A 13,457-nucleotide genomic window follows, 5' to 3' on the forward strand; every position below is an offset into this window, starting at 1 on the left:
AAAGTGTTATGTAGGAGATTAAATGATCAAGGAATTCATTAACATAACTAGAAAAATTCTCCAGGCGTAAATTCCTGTGAAGGATTTTATTTTACACAAAGACTGCATAATAAGGGTCTTTTGTGATAGATCATTGTGAAGATGGCTGTAACAAAGAAAAAGAGCAATGAGTATGTTTCATACATATGGACAAGTGAAGACTCTTCTTTGGTTTATATTTCTAGCCAGTGTATACTTTTGAAGCTCACATAATTTTGCAAGCTTCTGGTGGAAGGGAACATTCCTTCCTCAATCATTTTTAACATGGCCATTGTGGATTCCTAGTGGTCATGTCATGCTTCATAACTTGAAATTAAACTTCAGTGCACTAAAAGCATTGTTTTAAGCAAAGAGTAGTCTTGATCTTTAGCTGTTTGCTTTCTCTGCTGTATTATTCTGCAGCCTTTTCCACATTTACAACTCCATTTTCCACATTTTGCGTCTTTTGGGGGGAGCACAAATATTTCAGGAAGAGTTTAGAGCTTTGGAAAGGCATCCTGCAGGTTTTCTTGCGTTAGTGTTTACTTTTTACAACACTGCATTAAATATTGTTTATCTTGATTCTTGACTTTTTTGGAGGGAAATGTGAGCGCTTTATTTCCCTCATGCTGGCGCTGGCACTGAGAAAGGTACTTAAAAATGATGGTTACAGAGACAAGAAACACACCTTCCCACAATTTTGTCAAACAACAGGCCAATTAATTAAGCAAAGTAGATATTACACTTCTAAGTATACTGGACAGCCAGTAAGTGGATTTTCTCACTAACTTATAGAGAAAACCCACAGCTAGAAGTGTGGGTAGGTAAGAAAGACAAAAAAGTTTTTCAAGACTAGGTACTTCCTTTTGCTTATCTTGCCTCATAGAACTTGGAGTTTTTTCTTTTACATAAGTTTAGTGCCATATTCTTCTGTTTGCAATGGACAGACAGGTGATATATGCTGATTTAAACATATCCAGGGATGCTGGCCTTGAAAGCTCATCACCCCCATCTCTTCCTCAGAGTAAGTGGCTTTAATTTTCCTTTTGGCATTTGTATATCTTCCCTAGTTACATTTTTTTCTTTAAATCATGGCTTTGAAGATGAACAGCAGTCAAAATAATGTTAAATAGATATATCATGGCCTGCCTGCAGGTAATCACAAATGTGGAAAAAAGCACATTTTTATAGATTTCTTTTTCATCAAGATACTTTTGTGAAAAGTGGATATTGTTCCTATTACTGAGCCTTGGCTAAAAGATCCTGAAGAAATATTTTACATGTATGAACAAAGGAATATTTTTATTTCTTTTTTTCCTTTTTTTTTTTTTTTTGCACCATGAAGGAATCTTCGTTCCCTGACCAGGTCTCAAAGCCATGCTCTCTGCAATGGAAGTGCAGAATCTTAACCACTGGACCACCAGAGAAGTCCCTTTTTTGTTTTTTTTTAACAAATGAATATTTTTAGAGATACCTTACTACCTTGCTGTAATAGTAACCTGCCTTATTTCAAATCCCTCTATAAAATACTGTGATTAAATTCCAATGCATTTGCATCCAGGGCATTCCTTTCAGAATACAAAATGTAGGCTCAGCCGTTAACATCCTTCACTCTTCAAAGGGAAGGGGAAAAAAAGTGTTCTGAAAGACAATATATTCAAGATCAAAGACTTGAATATAATCACAATCTGAAGATTTTTAAATTGAAAAGTATAACAGTTTAGAAGGACTTAAGCCATGAGACACGGAAGAATATCACTTGTGCATTTATTTCATATTTATTGAAGTTGGCGATTTTCTGAGTGTCAGAGGAGTAAGTATTTTGAGTGAAAGAGATGGGGAATTCTAATGTGAGGTAATAGATGATGGATTCTACGGCCTGGGGATGGATAAAAAGAAACTAGAACCTAAGCAGACAAAATGTATAAAATTATCATGTCATAGTGTTATCTTCTGGTATCAAACCAAATTTACTAATATCAATAATATTGCAATTTTTATCCAACCTGATACTCATTCCATAGTGTGCTTAGCAAGTGGGTTGTATCTTTTTAGGATGGTATGGTATAATTTGAAACTATTAAATTATCAATGCTCTAAATTGGAGATTGAAAAGTCTTAGGGTTATCAATATAACCTTTTTTTTTTCCTTAAGGAAATCTTTACTATTTTTCCTCTTTACAAACGTGATGCCTGCTCGTTGTCAAAAGTGAAAGGGCAATAAATTAACTTAGGTAGATGGTATCTTTATGAGTTTTTCCAAGGACAAGTATTGCTCTCTCTCCCCCCCTCATTTGACTTTCCTTTTGCGCCCCTCAGCAGAGATATATAATTTCCCCACATAGATCATGATATCAGTTTCATGATACCATTCGTACGGGGATTACAGGAAACTGGAGAATTTTGATAACTGCAGTGAGAGTTTGGTCAAGTGACAGTTATTTTTTGATGGGAAAGAGCAAGATTTTCTCTTCCCTATTCAGATCTAGCAAAAGTGGGGAGAAAGGAGGATCGTGTTGCAAGGAGATGTCAGAGAATGAATACAGAGAAAGACAGCGAGATTTTCCTCAAAAGCTACTATCTGTGACCCCAAATCAACGGGGCCAGAAAACTTGTCTATTCTGATTGTAATCATTATTCCGCAAAATATCATTCTAAAAGTAAATCTGAAAAAAAAAAAAAAGAATAAAGTCAGAACAAAATGTGTGATTACAAAAACTTATTGACTGAAAAAAAATGCTTAACCTAAAAGTTGAGAATTATGTGTTTGATGGCCTTACCGAGGACTATAGTTGGAAAGGCAGACTCTCTGATAGCTCTGAGGAACTTTTCCCAAGAGGTAATAGAGGAACCAGGATGTATAGAAGTTTTTGCTAAAAAAAAATGTAATTGAACATCAAAAGATTACTGCTAATTACAAAAACAAACATCTCCAGTTAATGATTTTAGTGCTTTTCTATATATGGGAAGATGCAAGAGTCTGAGCTTATTGAAATCATTCCTTGACACGGATCTTAACTATCAAGGCCAGTATCCTGCTTTTCTCCATCCTGAGTTCCCCTCAGGCTGCATCATCCTAGATGGCTGTACTGGCTGATGGCTTTATAGTCTCAACATCCTTTGTTTAACAGAAGTGGCAGGAGACATTCCTTTCTCCACACATCCATGTGGTGTTACAATTATTGCGAAACTACCACTGAGCTCTTTGGCTAAACTGTTTAGGCTGTGGTAACTGTAGGATAGTGACAACATCAAAGGCAGCCAGGAAAACCAGAGAGATTTATGGCCCACGATTTGGTCTCCTAGAAGAAAGTAGATAGGTGTTGGCAAAATGCCTCTAGAGTTTATTTATTCATCCAAAACTAAGCACCTGTGTCAGGCATGCCCTAGGTGCTAAGGATACAACAGCGAACAAGATAGGGAAAAAATATTTTCCTTTATTGCATTTATAATATACTACAAGGAAGACATACAAATAAATGAATAACTAAGAATATATATATATATATATATATATATATATATATATATATATGGGTGTGTACACACACACACGCACACACACAGATTAGACAACATTAAATACAACAGAGAAAATTTTTTTAAAAAAATGGAATTGAGAGTTAGCTTTTGGAGAGAGTATGGTATCAAATACAATAATAATAGAAGCCTGCCTGACAAGATGACATTTGAGTCAAGACCTGAAAGAACTGAGAGACAAAGGTATGCTTCCTGGGAGAAGAGCCTTGTAGAAGATGGACCAGTGCAAGTGCAAGATTGCTGAGATGAGAACATGCCTGTCATCTTGTAGGATGAGCACACAGGTTCATGTGAAATGACAGAGCATGTCTGTGTGGAAAACAGGAGGAGATGAAGTTAGGGACATAATGAGAAGCCAGGTTGAACAGGGATTTGTAGGCTGGTTTTACGGACGTAGAGACTTAGATCTGCTTGAGAGAAAGCCATGGAAAGGTTTAGAGCAATGGAGAGAGATGATTTGGCATACTGTTTATATCCAAACAAAAAAATACCCCTGCGTGGGTATTTCCAGATAACTAAAGTTTATCTGACCTCTTCAATTTGTTATTGTAACTCTGTTACTTCTAAAGTCATGTAATGCAACAGAAAAACAACACAGGAGAGGTGCAGGACCCTCCACTCAATTCTTTAAACTTTAGATGAACAGTTATTATGTACCAGACATCATGTCTAGAAGAGTTATTTTTTATATAACCCTTTCCAAAACCTCATGAAGTAGATATTATTGTACATTTCACAGGTGAGGAAATTTGTAGTTTATGAAGGGTGCATTGCCCAAAATAACACACTCAGATACAAATCTGAAAGATTTGAGAGCCTCTGCTCTTAACCACAGCTGTCCTTTGGTAATAAGTGTTAAAATAGTGACTATATAGAGCTTTCTCCATTTTTCAAAGTTTCAAGGGAGGAAAGGGTGAGGAAGAAAAAATAGTATAATATTATACAACCGTAAGGAGAGGTCACCTAGGACTAGTCTTAGGCTCACTAAGTTTAGCTGCTCTGTGTCACACGGGTTCACAGGAGAAGTTCTAGGTCAATATTCTCCAGTCTGGTTCTCCCATTTTCAGATGTACGCCCAGGACCTCAGAGCCCCTCAAAGTGTCTACTCTCATCTCTCCCCTCCAGACGATAATCCAGGTGTCACTACCTGAAATCTAATCTATTATCTGTTTCCTCCCATAATCTTTTATCACATTTAGCTCCTTAAATTCCCTCTCCACAAGGACATTTTATAAAGAGGTACCTCTTATATGACTGTCAGCGTCCTAACAGAAGAGATCATTAGTAGCTGTATGAAAACTGGGTCACACAACTTAATAGCTAGGGATAGTGTGAAAAACTAAAGTAGAAATGCACTTGTGAATCACTCTAGAAAATTTAATGAGAATAAAGACAACATTTTAACATATCTGATAGTAAAATTTTTAACAAGTGACTCAAAGCAAGTATTCCTTTACATTGAGGAATATTAGGAAAAAATATAAAAAGGAACAGATAACATAAATAAATGATAGCTATAGTTAAATTAGAAAACCTTTACTTGTAAAGGCCCTTGGCTGTAATGATACAATTTAGAAAACAATGTATAATTGTAATACATCTAACATATTATAAACCAAATGGGAGTAAAAGTGGTCTTATAATTAAGTTAGGTATAGAAGTTATCTAAGCACAATTTCAAGTAGAATAACAATAATTCCTTCAGAATTACCAGAATAATTCCTGTCAGAGCTGAATATGGTTTTAGAAGCTGTTGCTCAGTGTTTCCCAATAATTTTTTATATTAATAAGCTCCTCTTTGATTATTTTTCCCTATGAAATCCATGTTTTTTAAAGATGTCTGGAAGCAAAAATACATTGATAAAGTTATGATTAATTTATGATCCCATTTTAACTAATATAATCACAACTTCTGATGAACATGAGATAGATAGTACATTGTTATTGACATGATTACAGAGAAAAGCAAAGATACTTGATATTTTTTAGACTATGCAATATTGTAGACACAGGTTCATGTTATGTTATATTCATTGAAATACTAAAAAATAACATGCAAACTCATAAAATACTCTTCCTTGAATTCCATCTGTTTGGTCCAAGTTGGAGATGAATGTTCTAGACGACAGTAAAGAAGAGGAATCCATGTCTAAAAAAAAGAATTGTCTTATATCACCAGCACCCAACATGTTGTTTGGCATAAAATAGAGCCTCAAAAAATATATCTTGAATGAATGAAAGCCATCCTTTTTAGACAAATTTTTGGATTTACTTCCTACAATAGAGTACATGCCTCATTTTTGTATAGCACTTATGTTTCAAAACACCATCACATCTATCTCATTTGATTCTTATACCAATCCTTCGTACCCAAGACAGGAATAAATATTTCTATTTTATCAATGAGCAAACTCTCAGTTGCATCTGAAATTCCATCTTGTGGGATCCTACTTTAAGATGACTGATAAATTGTTCTTTCATGCCCCTAGCCCCCAGTGAGATGAACTCAATTGAGTTAACCAAGTATATTTTCTTCCTGTCTCAGATGTCTGTCAGGGTCCACCTTGGCATAAATTTGCTCTGAAACTTAGTTGTGCTGGGATTATTCTTCTTGCCTTGACTGTGATTGGGTTGAGTGTTTCAGGTAAGTGATACAAGATCATTTATTTCTTTTTCTATTTATTCTACTTCTACCATAAATATTAAAGTGTGTTAACATCATGTGGTCACCCCAAACTTAGTGGAAGACCCATGACATAAAAACAGTTACAAAAGAGTGCTCTGACAGTGCTCAGCCTGTATCCACTATGCAAACTTCAGTCTTTCGTATTTCTCCTCCTAATTGTTCTTCACGGGGGATTTCACATGAGCTCCAAGAACTTTTTTTTAAAAAATCATAATTATGATAAAAGCAGTACAATAACAAAGAAGATAGAAATTTCCAATTGTCTACAGTTTTTTAAGTGCCTACTAAATTCCAGATTGTCCTAGGCAATCTGTCCCATGGGATAGGCACAATGATACTCATTCTGAAGATGGAACATGCAGGCAGTGAGTATAAGCCATTTAAGAGTTTAAGGCACACCTGGGAATTTACTTATATGGTAGAAGCAGGTAACTCAATATCCGTGTGTGTTCACTTGTTATGTGATTACTTGTTTGTTTATATTGTCTTCTAAGTAGACCCTTTGTTACTACATCGCTACTGCTTTTCTCTTCTGTTCATTTCAACCTTGTTGAGGTAATTTCCTGAAGTGATAAATATAACGTATCCATTTCATTGCAGCTTTCAGCATTAATCTTCTTAACGGTTTCTCTTTATTTAGTAGTGATATTCTCAAGACAAAAATCATCAATAGAAAAAAGCAGCATGGATGCTCAAGAGAACAGGAAGGAAGCAACAGGTATATTTGGGGGCTTGACTTTCCTAAGAATAACAGCTAAAATTCGATAGGTATCATGTAGTATCTTATTTAGGGCTCTTGACAATCCATACGTTAAGATAGTATTATCGCTCTGATTTTATGTTTGACAAAACTGAGGCATGGAAAGGTTAAGCCACTCATTCAGGGTCACACAAGTACTAAGTGGTGACACTGGGAATTGTACCAGGGTGAGTCAAAAATTATCTGTACTCCGGTTATATTAAAACTTCTGTAAGTGCTACAGTCAGAGTGCAGATAATTTTGACTCACTCTCATACTTCAGTGGTCTAATCTCAGAGCCTATATCTTAACCACCAGATAATACTGCCTTATGAGAGACCGCTGCTAGGATATTCAATAATTAATAGCCAAAAACCAAGCTATGAAGTAAAATATGCATTGAAGTGGGATATTTGATGATCTTAATGAATAGATCAAGCAGCTAGCTTTGGTCTAGAGTTAATTAATGCAACACAAACATAAAATGAATTCTTTAATATTTATTGTATTAATCATTGACGTTGATCTTGTACTTACTAAGTAGTGTGTGTTAATAAAGACACTATTGTTGAGGGACTGTAGTAGAATGTGATCATTTACTACATACATTTGCACAGAACAGAAATTTTAAGAAACTTGGAAAATCGTTCTGGAAAATTCTATCCAATAGATCCCATGAATAGGCAAATATATAATTTAGCAATTAGAAATTTTCTTATAATTTTTCTCCATGGTATTTGCCACTCACTTATGGAAATGAATTGTTATTTGCTTTTCATTTTACATGTTGTTTAAAGTAGACATTGTTTAGATAAGTTTGATATTGTCCATGGAGTAGAAAGAGCACTGGTAATGAATTTAAGGGATCTCAGAAAGAGTTTTGACTCCACCAGCATCTGCTTGTGTGGACTTGAACAAGTTATTCTGTCTGTCAGTGTTTTAACTGGTCACTAATTTTCAAATCTTAGTACCAGAATGAACAGTAGGTCTCAGAACCCTTAAAGCTACATTAAATTCATGAATTGTTCTCACAGTGAAGATCAAAGACCTTCCTGAATTTATAATGACTTGTGCATGTGTGATTAGTGTTAGTGAGGTGGGGGCAGGTTAGAAACAGAACATTTATTTCTTCTTCCTCTTTCTTACTTTAGAGAAACCGGTTCCGTTAAAGTGCCCAACAAACTGGCATCTAATCCGAGATAAGTGCTTGTTTTTTTATGAGACTTTAAAACCTTGGAATGACAGTCTAACCGACTGTTCCACAAAAGAATCCAGTCTGCTGCTTATTCAAGATCAGGAAGAACTGGTAAGTAATTAAGTAAAACACTTTAATACAACTTAGCACTTGCTCCTAACCATATCAAGATCTTTGTGCTTTAGCCTTGAGGGTTCTATGCAGATGGAAGTGTTAACTTTGACTTCAAGAAACTCACAATCTGAGAGATTAAGTGGTCATGTAAGCAAAATAAATATCATGTAATGAATACAACAATATACATATAAATATTTGGATATATATAAATATACAGATAGAAACATCACAAATAAGGAATAATTAACTCTGATGGGAAGTGAGGAAAGACTTCATAGAGGAGGTGACACTTGAACTGGGTTTCAGGAATGAGCGGAAGAATGCAAACCAGCAATAGATAAACGGATTCAATATATAGTCATTTCTTCTGTTTCATTTGTAGAGACTCATACGAAACCTGATAGACAAAGGAGGAATGCTATTTTGGATTGGATTAAATTTTACGTTATCAGAGAAGAACTGGAAGTGGACAAATGGATCCCTTTTGAATTCTAATATGTGAGTATTAGACAAGCTAATTTGAATATTCAATTTACATCAGGTTTACATGGCAAGATAGTAACATCGTTATCAAAGGTTATTTATAGTTTTAATTTAGTTTAGAAATTTTCAAGAGGAACAGTATAGTCTGAGAAGAAGAATGATTCTGAAGTTGGTTGGAAACTCCCATATATGGAAGACATCTACCCTTGGTAACAACGTATAGTTTTATCTGCAGTGGAGTTTTAGGAGAAGGAATAGACTAACTCCTTTGGGAAGGGCACACAAAAAAGTTTTTAAAATAACAAAATTTAAAAATTAAAAAATTTCTAGCTGGAAGCTATTGGCACAAAGAATTGTTTAGGTAGTGTTTTCAAACTGTGGGGCCGCATACGTTAGTGGGTCACAACCAGCATTTGAGCAACGAATACAAGAGGAAAAAGTATAGTAAATATCAGAGTATGGAAGCCAGACATTTGAGAGAAACTACCCACATTGTGACAAATATTGTAGTTTATTTTAACCAAGGGTGTGAAAAAAAGAGAGTTGTTTGAGGAGATGTAGTGAATCCACATAAGCACAAAAGAACTATTTGCTGTTTCTTTTTGGTTGTCTCATTACAGTTTTTTATGCAAGATGGTCAAGATAACCATTGTTGTTATAGGAGGATTGATGTTACACAGTTAAATTACAAATTTTTAACAGACTTCATAGTTATTTGTACAGGAAAGGGCAGGACATTTTTTTCCCCTAGAAAGTGAAAGTGTGCAGGCATCCAACCAAGTTTCTGAAAAGAACTTTTGATGAGTTTTTCAGAATAGATGATATTGTGTTACGTTTTTTGAGTCTGTGAATGATTTATTCACATTTGTATAAATTACGGTTAAAATGGATTTTTTTTATCATTCAGAAAACAAGAGGTTAAAATTCAAGACACAGGAGCATGTTCAAGTTTATGTAAAATATAGTAATAATTCATTGTGTGGAAAATTATTAAGCATTGAAAGAAATGTTTGTTTAATTAGCAAATTTTGACATTGTTTGACCCATGTTCTAAAATATTTTTAGATGCTGTACTTTAAAATGAAGATTATTTTAAAATAAAGTGTTCTGAACTAGAATAAATGTATGAAAGGCAAATATATTTTGTTAAATAAAATCTACTCTGATTTTTTATTTGTTTTCCTAGGGATTATATTCTATACTTTATTTACATATAAATGCAACTCTGATATTAATTTATTTTTTTTTTTTTGTATATAGCAAATGTTAATTTTGGTTTGTGTGTATGTATGTTTCTTATTCGGCCATTATGTTTATTTTAGTAAAGTTTATAATAAAATTGGAAAACTCTGAAGTGTCTCTGAGCAGAAATATAGGAAAAACTGACATTAAATTCAATTGAACAGTCTATTTTATTCTGAGGATAGAAATGATGATTTGATTAAGATAGTGCTCAGGTAAACCTGGAAGGTTTAGTTTTCTACCCTGGTTTTCAGGGAAAAACAAACAAACCAAAAAACCATAAAGGTTGATAATAATTTTTTTCACAGGACTGTTTTGGGGATTAAATGAGATAATGTTAGAGAACTAGGCAGAGCTCCGGTCAAAGAAGGCCTGGGAAGTCACCAAGGGCCTTTTGGAAAGGGCCTTGGCCAGATGAACATTAAAAAATTATCTTGAAAATAGAAGAAAGGACCAGAAGGGTTGAAGAGATAAAACACAGGCGACTTTTGCAATAGCTCAGTTGAGAGAAATTCTAATTTGACTAAAGTGTCAGGCCCTAGGAGGAAATCAGGTTAGCTTCTCACAAGACTGAGGGGCTCCATGAAGAAGTGGAAAAAAGGAAAGAAAAAAAAAAAGCTGATGGAGCCCTGCCCACTGCCACCACTTCACTTTCTATTTGAGACAAATAGGTGAATGTCTTGCACACACCCCATTCTGGCGCTCCAGCTCTATCTTGTTTGACTGCTACTCACACCCAACCTGCAAAGAGCCACAAGACTCCTGTTTTTTGGAACTAATAGTACATATATTGTAGCAGACACTCACCAACTTGTTTGGAATGGGAAAAAGGGAAACTCCTACTACATGCAACATGAACTAAGTCTCCTTTTCTGGATGTTGATACATTCAAATTCTGCAGACCCTGCGTTTCTACCTACTTATTACATTTACTGAGTACATACTTTGTTTAAGCATGATCACACTTTCATAGGCACCATCTCAATGCCTCCCCAAGTACTAGGTGGTTATGTCTTATATATTTAAGAAAACTGAGGCTCAGTGAAGGTAAGAAACTTCTCACATGACATACTAATAGGAGATTCAATTCCCTGTTTCCAAACCTTCTTTTTTAGATGTCATTATGCCATTTCTTTTTAGAATGATTCTTTTCCAGTGAAGATGAGCCTACAAGTTCCAGAGGTTTATATGAGCTTGCTTTTAAAGTTTATATCATTATATTTGTGACTTAATAACCGAGCATCTCGTTGTTTCCTGAAAGTTACAGAACATACTGGCTGGATGAGAATTGTGTGAGAAAAATCACAAACACTAAAGAGAGGCTTCTTTTTTGCTCCACAGATTACAAATTACTGGTGATGCTAAAGAGGACAGTTGTGTTTGTATCTCAATGACACAAATTCTTTCTGAGAACTGTGCTACAGAAAATAAATGGATCTGTCAAAAAGAACTAAAATCTGTCAGAAATAAAGTATGTTCTGCCACTTGACTGTACATCCACTCTCCGTTTCTTTTTTTTTTTCAATCTTTATTTATTTATTTATTGGGCGGAACTCTTAGTTGCAGCATGGAGGTGGAATCTAGTTCCTTCACCAGGGATAGAACAGGACCCCCTGCACTGGGAGTGCGGAGTGTTAATCCCTGTGGCACCAGGGAAGTCTCTGCTCTCCATTTCTTTAGTTTCCATTTCAGGTCTCCATCATTTTAACTGTATATACTGTTAGCGTGGCCTAATGTGCGTTTTGTAGTACAAAGTGAACAAACACTGAGAATTCTAAACGTTGTGTCTTACAGACATTCATGTTTAATCTCCTCATTCAATGAGAAAACACATACATAAAGAAAACATGTCTCACTTTAAGAGACAGTGATGCTCTATGGGAAAAAGCCCAGACCAGCTAAGGAAACAGTTTCTAATCCTGTAGACTGCATTCATCTGCTCTATGCCTTCACTCACCTCCAGAAAAGTTTTAGTAATTGATCTCTGAAGTCCTCTGCTTCTCCCACAGCCTTTTTTTTTTTTCAACCATCACACAACTGGGTTGTGGCAGAACATTGATTAAAATCCATTCTCTTGACTCATATCAGAGACCCATTACTAAAGGAGTTGGAGAAGGGACCTAAATTCTTCCCATTTTAATTTTCTCATTGCTTTTTGATTTTCCTTCTATGTTTTCTCTGTCTATGGCTCACACTCTGGGAAATATGTAATCAAATTTTTCATTATTCTAATGGAAAATGTGATACCTTTTTCAACTCTGAAGTTGGGGAAGCTAAAGTTACAGAAGAGACATGTTTATTCTGATAGAGCTCTTGAGTGTTCACTTTTTAAAAACACATGCCAAATTTTCTATGGAAATCAAATAAATGATAATACTGAATTTACCCTATAAGGACATCATGATAAAATTCCTGAAAAATAGATATCTACTTACTCTGATAACAATACCAACTTGAATTATATAAATTATATAATTATATATGTATATAATTATATAATAATATGCAATTATATAATTATATAAATTCAAGGAATACTATAATGACCAAAATAAAATTTTAATTCTTATTTTCCATGCATGTTGATTTATAACATTGATTAATATAAAATTTTGAACATATCAAAAATTCAAAGTATAATTCATCTTGTGCCAATTACTTAGGAAATAAATTACTTAAAAAAACATTCTACAAGAGTATCTTTACAAAGTAACATACAATAAAAGTGAGATTTTTGAAGTGTTTGATACTTTGGGGGAAAAGACTTGTAAAGAACAGAAATCTTAGAAAAAACATTCCCACAATTGGCAATGTACATTCCTACCTCTTTGGAATGATGTTCAAAGCAAACTTCTAAAGCAGATCAGGATAAAGCTAAGTCCATCAATTAGTTCAGAATTCATTCCAAATATGGTGCTTTCCTTCTCCTTTACTTGTTAGATCTGAAAATCAAGCACCCCTAAAACACACACCTGTAAGAATCTTTTACAATGAAACTAAGCCCAAGAAGTTATGCTCTTACGCTGTCATTTGCTGTTGCAGTAGTAGATAATCAAGTACATTTACTCTTGAATGTGATACTGCTGAGATCATCTCTGAAACTCAAACTATGACGATGCAGTTCCATGAGGAAGGCATGTCTAACCATAGTCTAGGCAGATTAAAAAATATTAGGCCTAAGGAAATTTTTGCAGTATTTGAGTCAATATTTATTGACAATAAACTCACTCCAACGTCAAGCCATGTCAACTTACTACGAGATTCAAGATCTGCCATCTACATGTCCTCTACGCGGCCCATGCTCCAGATGCAGGCTGCTGACCATTCTCCAAACACATCCTAATGTTTTATGACGTCATGGTTGTCCCACACATGTAGGATGCTCTTTTCATCACACAATCCCTTTATTCTTTGCCTAGAAAAACGCTAGCAATTGT

At 34.7% G+C, this 13,457-nt stretch overlaps 1 protein-coding gene across 1 annotated transcript; it reads left to right on the forward strand.

The window, feature by feature from the left end:
• The first annotated feature begins 957 nt into the window (after window positions 1–957).
• KLRB1 (killer cell lectin like receptor B1) lies at window positions 958–11,509 on the forward strand. The gene is made up of 6 exons (XM_057704203.1): window positions 958–1,042; window positions 6,104–6,202; window positions 6,885–6,962; window positions 8,135–8,289; window positions 8,678–8,793; window positions 11,362–11,509. Exons 1-6 carry the CDS (start codon window positions 958–960, stop codon window positions 11,507–11,509), a joined length of 681 nt encoding a protein of 226 aa, XP_057560186.1.
• The last annotated feature ends 1,948 nt before the right edge of the window (window positions 11,510–13,457 follow it).

This window comes from Hippopotamus amphibius, chromosome 12 (genome assembly GCF_030028045.1).
Source record: "Hippopotamus amphibius kiboko isolate mHipAmp2 chromosome 12, mHipAmp2.hap2, whole genome shotgun sequence".
Lineage (NCBI taxonomy): Eukaryota > Metazoa > Chordata > Mammalia > Artiodactyla > Hippopotamidae > Hippopotamus > Hippopotamus amphibius.